The 20,629-nt window shown below is 38.7% G+C and overlaps 1 protein-coding gene across 1 annotated transcript in view; it reads left to right on the forward strand.

The window, feature by feature from the left end:
- UMAD1 (UBAP1-MVB12-associated (UMA) domain containing 1) overlaps positions 1-20,629 on the forward strand; it is a 217,141-nt gene that overhangs the window by 10,504 nt on the left and 186,008 nt on the right. The window contains exon 2 of the mRNA XM_049893323.1: positions 10,950-11,070. Coding sequence (XP_049749280.1) covers positions 10,989-11,070 — 82 coding nt within the window. The 5' untranslated portion in view covers positions 10,950-10,988. The remainder of the gene's footprint in view (positions 1-10,949; positions 11,071-20,629) is intronic.

Here is a 20,629-nt window from a genome sequence, read left to right on the forward strand (position 1 = left end):
AGGCTACCTAAGCCTGCCCAGGCTCTTAATTCTCATTGATTTTTCCAGAATGTTTTTTACTATTTAATGCTGTTTTATGCAGTATAATCTTATCATTCAAGATTAAAGCTACCAAAAACAAGGACCACTATCTTATATTTTTTTTAGTATCTCTCAGAAGACTTCAGTAAACTTGTTATCTAAATTTGTATCAATTTTGTAGAATCATGCAAGTCACAACTCAGCGTGTAGAAGAGGAGAAAAATTAAATGTTGTTCAGGATTTTAATCTTTTGACAGTGAAATTTACATATTTATTGGATTTTTGGTACAAATGTGGAAGGAAAAATGTGTGTATGGAGATATATATACATATATATACAAACATATAATTCTCATTGTAGTAACTTCTGCTTATCAATCATATAGAGGAATTTTAGTCTGATGTATTTACATTCAGTAGTAGTCTTTTAAAATTGAAAGATGATCAAATTGAGAACACTAGATTGCGTTAATCCTTTTGTCATGAATAATATTACTTAAAAGGTAAGTCTTAGAATAATAGAAAAAACTAAATATATCACTTATTCACCACCCCTTTCAGAGCAATAGAATCTGCCCATTCAGGCTAGCCCTTTGATATACAGTCTGTATATGCCATTAAAAGTAAATAAACTGTCTTTTTCTTTTTTCAGTTTCACGTGAATGCATAGAGAAAAAGAGCATTTTGTTTTTTACACAAAGACTAACACACACAAAGTGGTTTAGGAGATTTAAGACAATTTTTTGAATAATCGTGAACTAAAACTTTTATATGACTTCTAGAATATTATTCTAGTAATGAATTTTAATAGCTTTGTTGTATAATCAACGTACAGTTAATTGCACATATTGAAAATATAGTTTGGTGAGTTTTTTTTTTTTTTTTAATTTGGTGAGTTTTGCTATGTTTACATCCATAAAACTATCATCAAAATCAAGATAGTGAACATATCCATCACCTCCAAAAGTTTCCTCGTTTCCCTTTTTAATTCCTTTCTTCTGTCCTCCCTTTCCCGCCTCAGCTTTCTCCCTCCCCAGGTAACAATGTCTAATCTGCTTTATGTCACTATGCATTCGTTAGCTTTTTCTAGAAGTTTATATGTGTAACTGAAACTGTACAGTATAAGCTCTTTTGTCTGGCTTCTTTGACTCAATTTAATTTTTCTGAGATCCATCCACGTTGTAGCATATCACAGTACTTTGATCCTTTTTATTGCTGAGTAGTATTAAACCCTCGTGGCGTAGTGGATAAGTGCTACGGCTGCTAACCAAAGGGTCGGCAGTTCAGATCCTCCGGGTGCTCCTTGGAAACGCTATGGAGCAATTCCAGTCTGTCCTATAGGGTCGCTATGAGTCGGAATCGACTCGACAGCACTGGGTTTAGTATTACGATATGCCACAGTTTGTTTATTCTTTTTCCTGTTGTTGGACATTTGAGTTGTTTTCTAGTTTTTAACTATTGCAGGTAAAGCTGTTAAGAACATTTGTGTACAAGTTTGGCATATACTTTTTATATTACTTGAGTAAACATCTAGAAGTAAAAGGGTTGGGTCATATGGTAGCTATATGTTTATGCTTTAAAAAAAACTACCAATCTGTTGTCCAAAGTGTTTATACTAGTTTATACTCCTACTAGCAATATACAAGTGTTACAGTTGCTATACATCTTTGCCAACACTTGGTATGGTCAGTCTTTTTAACTTAAAAAATTCTAATACGTATGTAATGGTAACTTATTGAGGTTTTAATTTATTTCCCTATTGACTGATGATGTTGGGCATCTTTTCATATGGTTGTTTCCCACCCATATATGTTCTTTGGTGAAGGATCTGTTCAGATCTTTTGCCCAGTTTTTGAGTTGTTTCTTCATTATTGAGTTTTAAGAATTCTTTATGTATTCTGGTTACACATCCTGTCTTAGCTATATCTAGTGCTGCTATAACAGAAATACCACAAGTGGATGCCCTTAACAAAGAAAAGTTTATTCTCACAGCCTAGGAGGCTAGAAGTCTGAAATCAGGGCTTCAGCTCCAGGGGAAGGTTTTCTTGCTCTATAGGCTGTGGGGGAAGGTCCTTGTCATCAGTCTTCCCCTAGTCTAGGAGCTTCTCAAGTGCAGGGACCCTGGGTCCAAAGGGCACACTTCCCTCCTGGTTCTTCATTCTTGGTGACATGAGGTCCCTCTCCTCTATGTTTAATTCTTTTAAAAAGAATTGACTCAAGATACAACCTAATCCTGTTGATTGAGTCCTGCGTCTTTAACATAACTGCCTCTAACTCTGCTTCATTAACGTTATAAAGGTAGGATTTACAACTCATAGGAAGATCACATCAGATGACAAAATGGTGGACAACCACACAATACCGGGAATCATGGCCTAGCCAAGTTGACACACATTTTGGGAGAGGCATGATAATTTGCAAGTACTTTCTCCTAGCCTATGGCTTGGTCAGGTGAATTTTTCATCCCCCATCTATCTTGAGGCAGCTCTAGGATGCCTGTGTTTGAGAATTAAAAGTCATTCTGGTTTGGGTCCCAGCCTAGCCAAGCAAGAGTGATGCTGCTAGCTAATAATTTTTTAAGGGTAAATTTTGGTATTTTTTTCTCTTTGTAAATGTATGATTTGCTCATTGTAGACAATTTAAAAAACACTTGAAAAATTATAAAGGAAATGAGAGCGGAGTATTCTCAAGAACTCTAGGGAAATGCAGCCCAGTTATAACGGCAATGTATATCACAAGCATGAGGGTGCTTAGTGCTCACATATACTATGCTTAGGATAAAACCCAGTGCCGTCGAGTCCCACTTTGAAGATAGGGCTCTTAAATTACACTTAGGTTTGCTAAGGATTGCCTCAGAAATATGGTAGGTAGAGATTGTAATTTGTTTAGCACTGATGCAGTGGGTAAGAGTTTGGCTGCTAACCAAAAGGTTGGCAGTTTGAATCCACCGGCAACTCCTTGGAAACCCTAATGGGGCAGTTGTACTCTGTCCTTTAGGGTCACTGTCATGGATTGAATTGTGTCCACCCAAAGTACATGTCAACTTTGTTAGGCCATGGTTACGAGTACTGTGTGATTGTCCTCCGTTTTGTGATCGATGTAATTTTCCTTTGTGTTTTAAATCTTAATCTCTGCCCATGATTAATGAGGCAAGATTTCATTATGTTAAAGAGGGTTACGATGGGATGTAACACTCTTACTCAGGTCACATCCCTGATCCAATGTAAAGGGAATTTATCTTACAAGAGATAAAAGGAAATTGAAGTGAGCAGAGAGTTGGGAACCACATTCCACCAAGAATGTAGAGCCAGGGAGTGCACATCCTTTGGATTTGAGTTCTCTGCGCTGAGAAGCTCCTAGTTCAGGAAAAGACTGATGACAAGGACCTTCCTCCAGAGCTGACACAGAGAGAAAAACTTTCCCTGAAACTGACCTGATTTTGGACTTCTAGCCTACTAGACTGAGAAAATAAACTTCTGTTGTTAAAGCCATCCATTTGTGGTATTTCTGTTATAGCAGCACTGGATGACTAATACAGTTGCTGTGAGGTGGAATTGACTCGAGGGCAACAGATTTTGTCTTTTTTTGGTATCTGGCCTAAGCAGTTGTTTATAAAATATAAAGTAAGTTATCTTGAACATAGATGTTGTGAAATAAGTAAATGTCTTGAGAACATAGAGCTGAGCAAGGCTTGGCAAAGTAGGGATTAACAAAGGCAAAAATGGAATTAGTCAAATGGGTAGCTTTGAGAAGTATTATGTAAAACAATATCTGACACCCATGTCATAATAAGTGCTCAGGGCTCCTTGTCTCTGGTGCTTTATTGATGAAAAGTGTTTAGTGTTGGTGCTGAAAGAACTTGGTTTATGATGCCAGCTCTGCTACTTACTAGTCATATAACTTGAAAAGCATTCAGTTTTAGTGCTGAAAGACCTTGGTTTAAAATCCCAGCTCTGCTGTGCACTGGTCACATTATTTGGACCAGTACTTAACCTGTCCATTACCTGTTCTAGAATGTTGCTTGTCCCCGTGGCAAAGGAAAATAGAGTGCGGGGTAAATCATACACTGACTCTTAAAAGCTTCCACATGGAAGTATCACATGTCATATTTCATGGGCCAAAGCATGTACCTGTACCTAACTCCTTGGTGTTCACACATTCCTGGATGGTGGAAAAGGAAATATTTGGTGAACAGCACTGGTAACTACCACAGTAGCTATTCAGAAAGCAGATTATGTTTTCAAATATAATATTTAAAATAAATATAATAAAGTATAAATGTTGTTGTGTGCCGCCAAGTTGATTCCGACTCATAGCAACCCTGTGTTTTAAATTATAACGATTATATTTTCAAAATGGTAATTGGGGACATATAGGAAAGCTTTCGAATTTTTATTTCTTTCTGTTATAACCAGTAACCTTATCAAACTTTTTAATGAGGTTAGTCATTTTTCAGCTTTTTTTCTTGGAGTTTTTAGCTTAATGGCACATTATTTATAAAATTTTGTCTCCTTTGCATCATTTATGCCTCTTTTTTCTTGAATTTTCGCATTGGCTAGGACTGGGTTTCTTACCTAGGGCTCAATAGACTCTGTTCTGAGCATTGCAAATCCTTTGAAGTTGACAGCATATAATTGTGCTTTTTCTTAGGGAGTTGGTTTCTTGCTTTCATCCGTTTATCAAAGGTGCCTGTGCCCCAAAAAGGTTAAAAATGACTGAACTAGAACTTCCAGAATTTTGGCTATTTACAGCAATAGTAGTGGTCATCCTTGTCTTGCTCATTAAAAAAAAAATAATAATAATAATCCCTAGAGTTTTTCATTTCTAAGCCAAAAGTATACATCTTCTCTCAGGTAATCTGTCAGTTCTGTTTTTCTGCTCCCCACCTTTGAGCTAGCAGTAAGCCTTCTTTCCTCAGGCTCCAACCTGAACTGGTTGCTCTCTGGGGCTGTTGTACAACTATATTTCTTTCACCCATCATTTGAGAAATCCCCTTGTCTCTGTCCTTTGTTGGTTGGCTTTCCAGTTGTCTGTACCACATGTCTTCTGTCTTAGATTATCCGTAATTTTGGTGGTACACACATCCAGTACCTTTCTGAGAAATGGTACACAGGAAGTAAATATTTTGAGACTATATTTGAAAATTCCTTTATTAATACTAAATTGATAGTTTGGTTGGGAATAGAAATAATTCTTTCATAATTTTGAAGACGTTACTCCATTAGCTTCCAGTGTTGTAGTTGAGAAGTTCAGTATACTTCTTAGTCTTTTTGACTTTAGGATCTTCTCATTATTCCCAAGTGTTATACATTTTTGCCATGTACCCTGGAGTGTTTTGTGTTGTGTGATCCATTGTGCTGTATCTCCAGTGGACCTTTTCAATCTGGACATGCGTATACTTTAACGCTGAGATGTTTTCTTGACTTATTTTATTGATGGTTTTCTCCACTTAAATTTCCATTATTTCTCTTTCCGGAACATAGTTTTCAGAATCAGGCCGTTTGGAATGATCCTTTAATTCCCTTATCTTCTCCTATTTTTATTTGTTTCTTCTTTAGTTTATTCTGACCTTTTTTTTTTAATAATTTTTATTGTGCTTTAAGTGAAAGTTTACAAATCAAGTCAGTCTCTCACACAAAAACCCATATATACCTTGCTATACACTCCCAATTACTCTCCCCCTAATGAGACAACCCACTCTCCCCCTCCACTCTCTTTCGTGTCCATTTCGCCAGCTTCTAACCCCCTCCACTCTCTCATCTCCCCTCAAGGCAGGAGATGCCAACACAGTCTCAAGTGTCCACCTGATCCAAGAAGCTCACTCCTCGCCAGCATCCCTCTCCAACCCATTGTCCAGTCCAACCCATGTCTGAAGAGCTGGCTTCAGGAATGGTTCCTGTCCTGGGCCAGCAGAAGGTCTGAGGGCCATGACCACCGGAGTCCTTCTAGTCTCAGTCAGACCATTAAGTCTGGTCTTATGAGAATTTGGGGTCTGCATCCCCCGCTCTCCTGCTCGCTCAGGGGTTCTCTGTTGTGTTCCCTGTCAGGGCAGTCCTCGGTTGTAGCCGGGCACCATCTACTTCTTCTGGTCTCAGGATGATGCAGTCTTTGGTTCATGTGGCCCTTTCTGTCTCTTGGGGTCATAATTGCCTTGTGTCCTTGGTGTTCTTCATTCTCCTTTGATCCAGGTGGGTTGAGACCAATTGTTGGATCTTAGATGGCTGCTTGCTAGCATTTAAGACCCCAGACGCCACTCTTCAAAGTGGGATGCAGAATGTTTTGTTAATAGATTTTATTATGCCAGTTGACTTAGATGTCCCCTGAAACCATGGTCCCCAGACCCCTGCCCCTGCTATGCTGGCCTTGGAAGCATTCAGTTTATTCAGGAAACTTCTTTGCTTTTGGTTTAGTCCAGTTGTGCTGACCTCCCTGTATTGTGTGCTGTAATCTGACATTTTTTGGTTGATTAAAAATAATAATTCCCTTATGCTCAATTTCCAACCGTTTTTAAAACAACCTCTGAGGCTATTAATCATATAGTTATTAAAAATAATTTATTTTACTTTTTGTTGTTGAGAATATACACAGCAGAACATACACAAATTTAGCAATTTCTGCATGTACAATTCAGTGACATTGATTACATTCTTCAAGTTGTGTAACCATTCTCACCCTCCTTTTCTGAAGTGTTCCTCCCACATTAACACACATTCACTGCCCCCTAAGTTTCCTGTCTAATCTTTTGAGTTGCTGTTGTCATTTTGATCCTGTATGGATAGTTCTTAAAAGAACTCAAGGCAGACTCCTTTACTAGTCAAGCTAAACTGTTGTTTGGTTTAAAGAAGACTTCAGGGGCTATTTTTTGTTTAAGGTTTAAAGATTACCTCAGGGCAGGAGTTTCAGGGGTTCATCTAGCCTCCATGGTGCCAGAAAATATAGATTCCATGATAATTTGAAATTCTGGTCTGCGTTTTCTCCCTTTTGATCAAGATTCTTTTTATGAAATCTTTGATCAAAATGTTCGGTAATGGTATCTGGTCACCATGCAATTCTGGTCTCATGGCAAAGTTAATGATATAGTTTTGAGGTGTTCTAGGAGCGGGTTGGAGGAAAAGGCCAGGGAAGGGTTCATCACCATTCTTCATCTCCAGTAAACTTTCACTAAACCCAACCAAAACCAAACCCATTACTGTCGAGTCAATTCCGACTCATAGCAACCCTAAAGGACAGAGGAGAACTGCCCCATAGGGTTTCCAGGGAGTGCCTGATGGATTTGAACTGCTGACCTTTTGGTTGGCAGCTATAGCTCTTAATCACTACGCCACCAGGGTTTCCAAACTTTCACTACATCTCCTAATTTTTAGTATGGCATCTCTGCCCTTAGGTGTTCCTGGTTTCCTAAGTCTGGCATTCCTCTTGTTTGATATCTCCAGAAAGTACACATCTAGGCACCTCCTGAGTTGGGGAGGACCAGGCGACTGTGTAAACTGGGGAAAGAGAGTTGGGATCTTATTATTTCTTTTATATATTGTACATATTTTAAACCAATCTTCCTCTTTTTAGACTCACCTGTACTCTGACTTTGGACTAGAACATACCAGCGATCATAAAGATCATTGGTATGTTCTGTCATACATAAGATGGAACCAACTCTACAGCAACTAACAACAACAGTATATGCCCACTTTATGGGGTTCCTGGTACCTCCACCTCTTGACGGTTTCTGGCGTTCTCCCGTGTGATTCTGCCAGCTTTCTGTGCTCTCATAACTGTCAAAGATTCCCACCCTTTCTGAACTCTTTCGTCAGTTACAATTCATCTGTTTTCTAGTTACCATTTTTTTTCCTGGTCATTTTCTTCCTTATTTTCTTGTTCATGGGAACTTAGGTCTTCTGTTCTGTAATCCCTTTTCTGTCACTTGTGATGTTTTGAGAGGAATCAGAAGTAAATATATATTGCATGGGTTTCTCTTTAGTCACATCCAGTTACTTTTTTCACCTGGTGCCTTGTCTGCTCATCCTTCCCTTTTCCTTTTTAATCTAATCTTGTTTTGCACCAGTTTCGTGGAGACAAATCCTCTTGTGCGCTATTGTGAACGCCAAACTATGTTCAGCCTTTTCTTCTGGATCCATCACTATATTCAATTAGTCTTTTTCTGAGGCGTGGAAGGGCTGTTCCTTTTTCTTCACTGGAAAATTTTATTTTTCACATGACTTGTGGATGTGTTTTTTTTTTTTTCTCTCCATGTTTTATTCTTATTCAAAGTGAGATCTGCCAGGTTATTCTTATTCAAAGTGGTTACCTATCATCAAATAGGCTCCTTTTACCGTCCACTTATGTTGGGGGTTGATACCATTCTCATATCTATAGCCGAGGGCAGATTGACCTATACAAATCCTGAAGAATATTGAATATACCATGCCAGAAGAATGAACAAATCTGACTTGGAAGAAATACAGCCAGGATGCTGCTTAGAAGTCCAGACGGCAAGACTTTATCTTATGTACTTTGGACACCTTATCAGGAGGGACTAGTCCCTGGAGGAGGACGAAATGGTTGGTAAAGTAGAGGGTCAGCAAAAAGAGGGTCAGCAATGAGATGAATTGACACAGTAGCTGCAACAATGAGCTCAAACATAGCAACGATTGTGAGGCTGGCACAGGTCTGGGCAGTGTTTCGTTCTGTTGTACGTAGGATCGCTATGAGTTGGAACCAACTTGATGGCACCTGACAACAACAGCAGCAACCGAAGACTTTTGCTCAGCTTAAATCTTTACCTACCCTCTGTGCCTGATTTTTCTGGTACTGGTGGAACACATGAAAACTAAATTTGGAGAAACTGCTGCAACCACATTCTTCTTTTCTTTGTTGTCACTTTGATTGCATTGTTTCTAAGGGGCTATCGACCCAACGGCAGTGGGTGTTCTCAGAATGTACTAGTCAGTGTTCTTCTCACCTCTTTTCTAGGAGTTGTTGCCCTGCCTAAATGTACAATAAGAGGTGTGTTGGGTGGTGCAGGGCACCAGAATCTCACTAACACAGGATCTGCACTGATGGAACATTAAGGTTGGCTGCCATTTTATAATGGGTACAGTCTTTGAGTGTTTTGAATGAGGTGACCAACTGTAGAGGAGGTGTCTTCTCTTTTTTTTTTCAGGTGGCCTCGGTTTTTTGAGGCTTCAGCTAGTGATGTCATGGCAATAATGCTGGAGGGGTTTTTAAAAATTTCTTTCCTCAAACTAGTGTTTGATTTATGTTAGTGGATATCCTTTCAGTTTATAAGTTTCTATGTCAATTTTGGAAACCCTGGTGGTGTAGTGGTTAAGTTCTATGGCTGCTAACCAAGAGGTCAGCAGTTCGAATCTGCCAGGTGCTCCTTGGAAACTCTATGGGGCAGTTCTACCCTTAGGGTCGCTACGAGCCGGAATTGACTTGATGGCAGTGGGTGGGTTATGTCAATTTTAGTTTTATGTGTAGTGATTTCTTAGGTTATTTTTTAAATCTTCAGAAATTAAGAGGTTGTATTGTTGACTTCAAGGCCCAAATGATTTTAAACTGGAAGTTCATGCACCGTAACTTAAATCTCCAAGTTACCCTTGAAACAGATGGGACTGGTGGCCTAACAGGAGCTCTGGTGGTACGGTGGTTAAAGCGATTGACTGCTAACCAAAAAGTCGGTGGTTCTAAACCACCAGTGGTTCAGCAGTAGAAGAGATGTGGCAGTGTGCTTCCGTGGAGATTTACAGCCTTGGAAACCCTGTGGGGTCACTGTGTGTTGGAACCAACTGGACAGCAGTGGGAGGTGGTATAACAGGAGCCCTGGTGATGCAGTGGTTTAGCGCTCAGCTGCTAACTGAAAGGTTGATGGTTTGAACCCACCAGCTACTGCATGAGAGAAAGATGTAGCAGTCTGCTTCCAGAAAGATTACAGCCTTGGAAACCCTATGGGGCAGTTCTACTCAGTCCTATAGGGTTGCTATGAGTTGGAGTTAAGTTGATGGCAGCAAGATTGGTTCTTTGGTTTTGGTGGCATAACTCTAAATTTGAAGAAGCAGAAAATGAGGCTCCCAGTGCCATTCACCTAATACTTATGGGAACATTACCTTTTTTTTTTTTTTTTTTAATAACTTTTATTAAGCTTCAAGTGAACGTTTACAAATCCAATCAGTCTGTCACATATAAGTTTACATACATCTCACTCCCTACTCCCACTTGCTCTCCCCCTCTTGAGTCAGCCCTTTCAGTCTCTCCTTTCTTGACAATTTTGCCGGCTTCCCTCTCTCTCTACCCTCCCATCCCCCCTCCAGACAAGAGTTGCCAACACAATCTCAAGTGTCCACCTGATATAATTAGCTCACTCTTTATCAGCGTCTCTCTCCCACCCGCTGACCAGTCCCTTTCATGTCTGATGAGTTGTCTTCGGGGATGGTTCCTGTCCTGTGCCAACAGAAGGTCTGGGGAGCATGGCCGCCGGGATTCCTCTAGTCTCAGTCAGACCATTAAGTTTGGTCTTTTTATGAGAATTTGGGGTCTGTATCCCACTGATCTCCTGCTCCCTCAGGGGGAACATTACCTTTTTATTGGGAATTTCTGGGTTTGTTTTCTGATACTTAGAGAAGGCTCATGTTTTTAAGTTTGGTAGCAGAATTCCTAAAAGTTGTTGTTAATTGCTGCCAAGTGGATTCTGACTCGTGGTGACCCCATATGTGCAGAGTAGAACTGCACGCTATAGGGTTTTCAAGGCTGTAACCTTTTGGAAGGATTTTGCCAGGCCTTACTTCTGAGGTGCCTCTGGGTGGGTTCCACTTGCCAACCTTACTTACCAAGTTGTGCCACCTGGTGATATCATTATGTCTGAGTTTCTACTAGAAGAGTAAGATTGTTACAGTTTCATCTGAATTTGACATTATTTGGTGTTTCTATTTCAGATATAAACAGCGTCGGTAGCAGCAGTAGCAACAGCAGCAATGTTTCATTTCTTCAGAAAACCTCCAGAATCTAAAAAGTCCCCTGTATCAGAGAGAGAAGCAGATGGATTTGTCTTTTTAGGTGAGTCTTTTTAAGAAACAAAATCATAATTAGATGAATTATTTTTCCTTTAAAAAATTACTTGACAATTATATAATTGATTTTTAAATTATTTCTTGCCAATTTAAGAATTGATTTATATGTATAATTAGAAAAAGGAAAATCTATAAAGGTAAAGGTCATTGATCATGTAGAAGATTGTTGTCAAGTCAGGCTCTTCTTATATCTTAATGGTTTGGCTGTGTATTCCAAATTAAATTTGCAGAATCACCCTGTTTTTTCTAGCTGATAAAACTAATGATTCTTTTTAACTGTGGAAAAGCAAAAAAAACTAAAAAGAATTCTTGAAAAGTTCAAGTTCTGTTTATAAATAACACAGATCCTGCTTCTTAAATTAGCATTTGAAATTAAAGTAGGCATCTAGTAAATATTTGTTTAATTAAGTACACTTTTAAATCTAAATGTGTTAAATTATGTCTCCTAAATGTTTGACTAGTTTATTTTCTATTACAAAATCAATGCCTGTAAATTATAAAAAAAAAATTTAGTGACTTAGATTTTTTTTTTTTAGCTAAATACGGTCTTCTTCCCAAGGGGAATTCTGAAAAATAAAATTTCCTCCATGTCATTGTATCTTTTCCCTGAGGAAGATATTTGCAATCTTCGTATGGTTCATTCCAGAAGTTCTCTCCCTGCGTGTGGTGAGGAGAAACTAAAACCCAGTGTTCCCTGTGGCACTTATCCTTTCCCTGTGCCATCCCTTCTCCTCTGAGAGGATTTGAGGTAACTCATAGATTTACTCCCTGGGAATATTTCCCAGGTTTCTCCCTTTCCATGTAATTGTTTCCTACTTCTTATTTCCTTTATCTTGGCCCAGTCAGACTGGGGTCCCCCTGTGTCAACAAATGCTCCATGTGCTTTGGGAAGGAGGGGATGTCTCCGCTGGAATTTAAGGGTGATCCTGAATTTTGTCACTCTTTCTCGCCTCTGAGAGCCAGGGCTCACCCAGTGCCTCAGACGTCCACAAGTTGAGAAGTATGGTTCGGTGGGTCTCTACTTCTTCAACTTTTCTTTTTAGGATGTGATTTCTTAAAACTACTAGGGGTTTTACCTCTTTGGCCTTCTTCCATTTCTCTGGGAGACCAGAACAGAGTTTTTCTCATGGCTAACATGTACCATAGAATGTCCCGTCTTTTCTCTAAAAAAGATCTGGCAGTCCTGTGTTTTTTCTGAATTTGCCTTATAAGGCCTGGGACAGGAGCAGTAGGTGGGGTGGTCAGTTTTCTTTCTGACCAGGCTCCCTACGCAGTCTTCGACCAGGGCCAGTAGGTCTTCGGGGGTAAGGTGGGATGCTGCGGACACGACTGCTTATTTGACCCTTCTTACTGTGTCAGGAATTTGTGCCTTGGTTTCTATGTTAGAACTGGCTCTGGAAGCCCAAAATTTTGTTCCCTATGGGCTTTTTTTTTTTTTTTTTATGGGCTTAGAGTGTTGCTTCCCACTCACTTCCTGATTAGCCTTGCTAACAGAAATACTTTTGAGGTGCCTCAGGTCTCCTGTGAAGTTTCTGCTTCCTCAGGAGTTTCACTATAAATTTTTCTCTGAGAAATTCATTGCAATAAAGCCTGGGTTTTGAAACTTTGTTCTACATTCTTTATTTTAAAACACCTCTGTGGTCTTCACACATAAGCACCCGACTTTGTGCTCTCGTATTATTCCACGGTCGGAAATGGGCATTCTCCTTCTTGTTATCAAATAGCCACTTAATCTTGTGAGTTGGGTGCATGCACTGGCATCGTGAGAGCCCACATAATTTCTGATGGTCGACCTGGAAACTTTTTATCTTCTTCACCTCTCTACTTCTGCGGGCTGCCACCTTGCCGCATTTTAGAGACAGGGTTTAGCCACAAAGGAAATGGCCCCTGGTGCTGCTCCTTCTAACAAAAAAACTCACTGCCATCGAGTCGATTACCGACTCATAGCGACCCTATAGAACAGAGTAGAACTGCCCCATAGAGTTTCCAAGGAGCGCCTGGTGGATTTGAACTGCTGACCTTTTGGTTAACAGCTGTCGCTCTTAACCACTACGCCACCAGGGTTTCCTACATCTCCTCTAATATTTGTTAGCATGTAGCCGTGACAAGAGGTTCTAGTTCCTGTCTCATGGGTAGTCTAGTGGGGGCACAGTTTCTAGGGCATTCTGACTCAGCAGGTGAAGCTTATCTTCTGTGGACCCCCATTTTTCTTCCAGGGAAGACTCTAGTTTAGGAAGTAGTGTTTAACTTCACCTGAGAAGACACACAAACTTCTAAACTTGTTATTTCGTGAAGGAATTTCTAGGACTTAATTATTCTAATATGCTCTCATGCCCTAGCTGCTACATTTAATATACCTAAGTCCTAATGGTATATTTTCCTGAAGGCTGACATGCTGTATTTTGAAGTTTTCCCGGGACTGTTCTGGAATGAATGGGGTCAGTGCTGTCTCCTGCACCATATGTCCAGCAGTTGGGCAGTCATGGTGAGGAATCCCTTCCATCATATTCCAGGATGGTGATTTAATATGAAGTGCAGCTGGTGCTACACCCTTATTCAAATGATCCAAGACAGGCCCCCCAAATGTCAACTGAGGCCTCATTGTCTCTTAGCTCCTCCATCTGCTGATTCTTATTTCTGTTTAGCCCCATTTCTCTCCAGGTGCAAAACTCCACCCTTTCACCATTTTTTATGAAAAATCCATGCACACCTAGTGTTCTGTGTTTAGTAACTCAGCTGAAGTGTCGATGATGTCAGTCAGCATCATCTCCTGGCTCTCATTTCCTCTTTCCTCTGTGTCTTTTCATCCTGCCTGTTTCCCGTCTTCCTCAGAAGCACCTTCGCAGTCCCAGGGTGAAGTGCAGATAAGAAAAAGTGCTATCTCTGGAGCCAGACTGCTTCAGTTTGCTTCCTGGCTTCCCAACCTTCTAGCTTTTCCGCCTTGGACAAGTTACTTAACTTCCCTGGGTGTCAGTTAGCTCACCTATAAAGTGAGGATGACTAGAACAACCCTCTGAGTGAGGTAGTGGTATTGTATCCCCATTTACAGACATTTCTAAGTTCCTCTGATAACATATAGCTGATCAGGAATTAGCCTGGGCAACCTGATTTCAGAGCTTATCCTCTACACCATGAAGCTGTCCATCTTTTTTTTTTTTTTTTAATGTCATATCATTTTTAATTTTAAAATATTAGTGATAGTTCAGGCTGTTTTTATTTTATTTTTTTCTAATTTAAATTGTGTTTCTTATTGGTTAAAAAAGGAGCCCTGGTGGCCTAGTGGTTAAAGAGCTCGGCCACTGAGCTGCCAACCAAAAAGTTGTTGGTTCTAAGCTGCCAGCTGCTTCAAGGGAGAAGGATGTGGCAGTCTGTTTCTGTACAGATCACAGCCTTGGAAGCCCTATGGGGCATTTCTACTCTGCCCTACAGTGTTACTGTGCATTGGGATCCACTTGATGGCGATGGGTTTGGTTTTTTTGTTTTTTATTGTTTAAAAGAGAAGGTGCTGTGTAACTTGATAGAACAGTTGGTTGTTGCATTAATTTTAAGAAATCATGGGGACACTCCAAACTTTTCACCGTCTACTAAAATATTTAAAAATATTGCTGAAAACTGCAATCTCCTTGATGAAGTTAAGATTGGAAGATGGTATATACAGTGTTTAGTTAGTAAAAAAAAAAAAATGCTTAAACAGTTGAGGACTTAACTGACTTGACAAAGAAAGGTCATAACAGATTATTAGGGATGTAGTTAATTGTCTTTAAAAATAGGATAGCAACCCCCCCCTTTTTTTTTTTGCTGATTTGTTAAGAGTTCTTGTTATCATTTTATTCTGTACTTACTTATATATATATATACTTTAGTCCCAGAATTTAGATGTCATTTATCTACTTTAGTCTCATTTGGAAAATGTCAAATAGGTCAAATGGTAGATATGAAATGATTTTAATGCCTTTATTAGCATGACCTCATACTTGCCCATATGTATTTTGGTTAGCAGAGAACCCGCATAAATTTTTTTTATTTTGTCCCCATGTACAATAGGTATGTTAGAGGTATATATAATTTTTTTTTTTTTACTTGCCTAAGGAACCCTGATGGCTGCTAACCAAACTGTTAGCGGTTCAAACCCACCAGCTGCTCCACCAGCTGGCGATCTGCTTCCATAAAGATTTACGGCCTAGGAAACCCAATGATGCAGTTCTACTCTGTCCTATAGGGTTGCTATGATTCGGAATCCGTTTGACGGCACACAACAACAATATTGATTTCTTACTGATACAACTAAATAAAGGCTTAGAAACATGATTATATTTGTAATAACAACTTCTTATCAATACAGACTCTACAGAATTTGGTAGATTTTCACCCTATGTGGCCTTTATAACCTGTTTCTAAAAAAGTCAGAGTTAATTATGTTGTTCACAGTATAAATTACCTATTTTTTTTTCCACTTGAGAATACCTTTTCCCTAAGTCAAGCTTTCCTACTTAACACAAATAGGTTTTAGGTCAGAATTATGAGATGGCATGGCTGACTTGATGAAGTGAACCTACTAGTAGTTGGACTTCAGGGTCCAGGCAGAGCCTAGACACTTTTGTTGACAATAGGCATATCTGGACTGTTCGGATACAGTAAGCTAACATTTGGATGGAAAGCCTTTCCCCATTAAGGTTTCCAAAGCTTTTAGCCTTTGTAACATGTCAAGTGTTCTGAATAAGATTAAGGTTAAAAAAAAAAAAGACCTACTAGAAAAACATCCTTTTGCTTGTAACTAGTTCCTGTTCACGTAAGAAGGTAATAGCTATTCCTTCATTCAGTAATCAAGTTGAAGTAATCCTCCAGGGTACTCATTTTACACAAAAACAAATTGCAGTTTTCATTTGCATCACTGGGTGGCGATTTTTCTTAGTCTTAACGCTACTGTTTAAAAACTCAGCAAGCATGGTACTATTTGTAATTACCAGGGTTTTCTTCTGTTATGACATGTTTAATTGTACATTTAAGACATTATCCTTAAGTTGATTACAAATTTACTACTGTAGTGTGCAACCTCATAGTTATTTTAAATTAGGAAAAAGGGCCTCTATTGCCTACATGTTGGCTTATAATCCCTTCCAATACTAAAAGAAAGGCATGATTAGCTTATTATTTTATAGCAGAAGGAAGGAAAAAATAACAACAAAAAGGCCATAGGATGTAAAATGAAAAAGAATAATTTAGGTTACTGTTACTCTGTGTGCACTAATGCGGTTGACGAGATAGTGAGTATAAGTTTGGAGTTGACAGGATGAGATTGGGCAAGCACTATTACAGAGATTACGTAAAGGAGTTGGGTTACAGTACAACTGAAATTCATCATGTTTTTCAGAATATGCAGGTGCTGCTTAAAAGTAGGGCACAAGATTGTCGTTTCCATTAACTTAATTATTTTGTAAAACACACTGAATTTGGAATCAGAGTTTAGCAATTCACAGCAGCTTGGATTTCACCTTTTAAGTGTTGATGTTGAAATATTCAAAATATTCAATTTAGTCTCACCTATTTTCTACTGTCAATAATAAACCACATTTTGAAAAGTGGTTGGTTATTTTAAAGATAGTCACCTACTGAATTCCTCATTCTGGGAATCAATCAAACCATGACACTTCAGTTAAACTTTTGTATTTTTCTGTAGAACTTTTAGGTAATCTTTTCATCTCTGTATTCTTTACTGAGGAGTGGAAACTTAACTGTGTACAACAAAAATTCACATTTCAAGGAATGGGGAGCAATAAGTCACTTTGATTCTGTCTGAGGTTAAAGGCTTTAAAACAACAACCACAAGAACTAAATAGGTCTTCAGCATGAGCTTGCTATCTTTACTCCCCGTTCCTACAACAGAAGTGTACCAAATCTTTTAAAAAATAGAGTGCTTATGGATTAAAAAAGCAGTTTACCCTATTAATATCTTTTTGCCCATGTATTGTGAGATGCAGAAAAATTCAAATTACATTTACTTAGCATTTTTCTGTGCTTTTACTCTTGACCTTTCAAATTTAATGCAAGTGTGCCAGGATTTTTCAACTGGCTTCATTATGCAGTTGTTTATTTTCCCCTAAGAAATGTGGAGTTGTATGTTTAACAGAATTAACAGAATTTTCACATTCGTTGGTAGCTAATTCTGGTTTACCCATTAATGTAGCAGGGCTTTAGTTTCCTGGAAATGACTATCAGGTAAGACAGTTCTGTGTGGCATGTACCACCCTCCCTTATCCCCTTGAATGTGTGGAGTGAGAAGGATTTGTGTGGTGCTGGGGAGAGGGATTAAGGGGCAGAACCTGAGCCCTCTGTTGCACACTATTAATTGTGTGCTCAATTAATCTGGGGCTCAGTGGACCAGATGGACTTGTATTTAAATTAGGGGTTCTGTCTCCCTAACTCCAGGGTTCTAACTCTTTTGTTCATTAGAGGAAATTTCGACAAAATACTGGTGCTGGGGCTCCATCCTTAGATTCTGATTAAACTGGCATGAGGTTTGGCCGAGGCATTGGTATTTTTTCAGTGTTTCCAGATGATTCTAATGTGTGTCCAGGGCTGAGAACCACTGCATTCACTGTAATTTAACAATTGTACACCACCAGATAATGTGTTCAGATACTTTGAAGAAGACCTCATTAAAAATACAAAGTTACATTTTCTCTTCTACTTTAGTTAAGCCATAAACAAATAAACAAACAAATAAAACCACAAATTTCTGGGTAAACATGCTTTCACGAAAACACTAAGTTGATAAAAAGTAGAAAGCTTCAAAATTCTTAGAAATGAAATCTGTTTTTAAAAGTAACAGATTTGGAATCTTAAATGTTTTTTAAAATCAGGAGAACAATTGGGAAGCATTTTGTTAAATTTATTACACAAAAGTGAATTCCAAGTGGCCTGTGACTCTTTTTGTCTTGAGCCATAGTACATCCAGATTGACTTCAGGTAAAATTATCTGACAGTTTTACACTTGTAAACTTCTAAAAGTAACATCTGAGGTGTACTATTTTTTTTGGACTACAACCTTCAGGCAGTCATCTTGTTAGTGTAGTTATTTGGGGGTAGTAATCTGGTTTATTGTGGTACTCATTCCTTCAGGGCATTGGTTCTGTACAGTATCAGTAAGGAAAAAATTTTAGGTATGCCCACCATAATAAGTAGACAGAGGGTCCCCTTGTATTTTCTTAATAAAGGCTCTCATAACACTGTAACTTCCACATCTGAGACTATTTAGCTTCAAAATTGTGATGAGTAGCTTTTATATTATATATTTTACTTAAAGTTTAATTTTACTTGATTCTGTTGAGGAAGTAAATAAATGAGGATGAAAATCTAAGTAAAATAAACCCAAAACCAAACCAAACCAAACCCACTGCCATTGAATTGATTCTGACTCATAAGTAAAATATATTGTATAATTGTACTCTGTAACTGGGTAGCACAAGCGGTTTGCAGTGTACTATTAACCTAAAGGCTGACGGTTGGATCCTACCCAGTGGTGCGAAAGGCCTCATGGTCTGCTTCCATAAAGATTACAGCCAAGAAAACCCTATGGAGCAGTTCTACTCTGTAACACATGGGGTTGCCATGAGTCAGAATCAACCTGGCAGCAGCGGGTTGGTTTTTTTTTTTTTTGGTACTGCTAATTCAGATAGGCTTGGAAGATCTAAATATTGTCTTTCTGGTGATCTTCATAATACTACAATATTCTTTTATATTTAAGTATTATCTGATTCAATCTTTTTTTTTACTGAAAGGAGTCAAAGCATATTATGGAGGGAAGTATTGTTATTGAGGTTATATGCTAACCTCTACAAATGTGAATTCCTAAAAAAAATTGTGTTTGCTTCTTTTCATTATATCGTGATAGATTAATGGTGTTATACAATGACATTTTCCGATAAACTCATCCAGAAGAAAAACATCTTACATTAGTGTGATTTATCCTGTTCTTCTTGCAGTAAGCATTAAGTGAACATTCTTGAGCACCTTCACTGTCCCAGGTGTTCTGCTGCTTATTAAGGATGCAGCTCACATCTCATGAAACAGGCGTGGAGCACTAATCTGAGAATCGGCACGGTGAACAAGCAATACAGTGAATGTTATTAGACTCATTAGAATAATTATTTTATAAGAAGTTGTGGACAGACTATGTAAAGAAATGTAGAGTCAAAAGAATCGGGTGTGTTTAGGCCCCCTAAAAAGTTCTCCTTGGCTGATTAGAGAGGGTGTATCAAGGTCAGTGACCAGAAGTAAGTCTAGAAAGGTGGTTGGTGAAGAGCCTTCTGTGCCATTTTGAGATGTTAGAATTTTATCTCATTGGCAGCATGGAGCTATCAGACCCTTTAAAAGCAGTGAAATAGCAGTTTTTTTTTTTTTTAATCCAGAAATGTATTGGAGGTAATTTTTATAGTTCATCAAGATTGAAAATTATTTTTAATAAAAAAACTAATTGTAGCATCATGTCCTGAATGCATCATTCATAAAATATGCAAATATGCTTGTACCAGGTTGACATGATAAGCCAGAAAAACATCAACAGAAAACTGATAAACCTTACTAGACCATCAGGCGGCATATTGTTCTATCAAACATCTTAAGTTTAACCTTTTTCCAGATCCTTTAGCTTCAACATGATGTCAAAAAAAAAAAAACCAAAAAACTAAACCCAGTGCTGTCAAGTTGATTTTGACTCATGATATAAAAAAAAAAAAATTTTTTTTTTTTTTGAAATTGCCCTCGATATTCGCTTCTTCCTCCTTTTTCAGTAGTAGCATTTTGGTCTTGACACGTTGCCATTTTGCAGTTAGTAATAGCAATTTTATGGAATTTTGATGAAGTTTCTGGCCAGTGGGATAGAAGAGGAGACGTTGTGTTGCACCTCCTAGCAAACCTTGTAGAAACACAAATGGTGTGTGCCTTTCCCTCCTCTCTTCACCACCTCCCTCATCCTGGAATTTGAATGTGAGGATTTGGTAGAGTTCTAGCCACCATTTTAGACCATGAGAACGAGGGCACACTGTGTGAGCATAGCAGAGAAGTAAGCCGGGGAGAGCCTGGGCCCTTGAAGACTGCTGCTGCCATACCAGCCCTGTAATTCTTTCCTTTGAATTTCCTTTAGGTGATACTGGGATAAACTTCCATTCTGTTTCAGCCACTACTTTGTCACTTTCAGATGAATCAAACCCTTACTAATACAGGTACTGAACTGGAAATCATTCATTTCCTTGCTGTGCGATTTTGAGCAAGCACTTTTTATTTCAGCCTTGTTTTCCTCACATATGAAATGTTAATAGTATCATGGTTTCCTCATTACACGAGGAGATGAAGCAAGAGGGCGCTATACACAGACTTCTTCATTGAGAAAAGTGAGTACAAAGAAGTTTTAATTCACTTGCTAATTCTGATCAGTTTGGCAGAGGCCCTGTGAAATGCTTAGGAGAAGGATTCTGAGACAGCTTGTGGGCTCAGCTGGAAAGAATGTAGTCATCATTCTTGATACATACTGCAGGCAAGGAAATGGG

This window comes from Elephas maximus, chromosome 8 (genome assembly GCF_024166365.1).
Source record: "Elephas maximus indicus isolate mEleMax1 chromosome 8, mEleMax1 primary haplotype, whole genome shotgun sequence".
NCBI classification, from domain to species: domain Eukaryota; kingdom Metazoa; phylum Chordata; class Mammalia; order Proboscidea; family Elephantidae; genus Elephas; species Elephas maximus.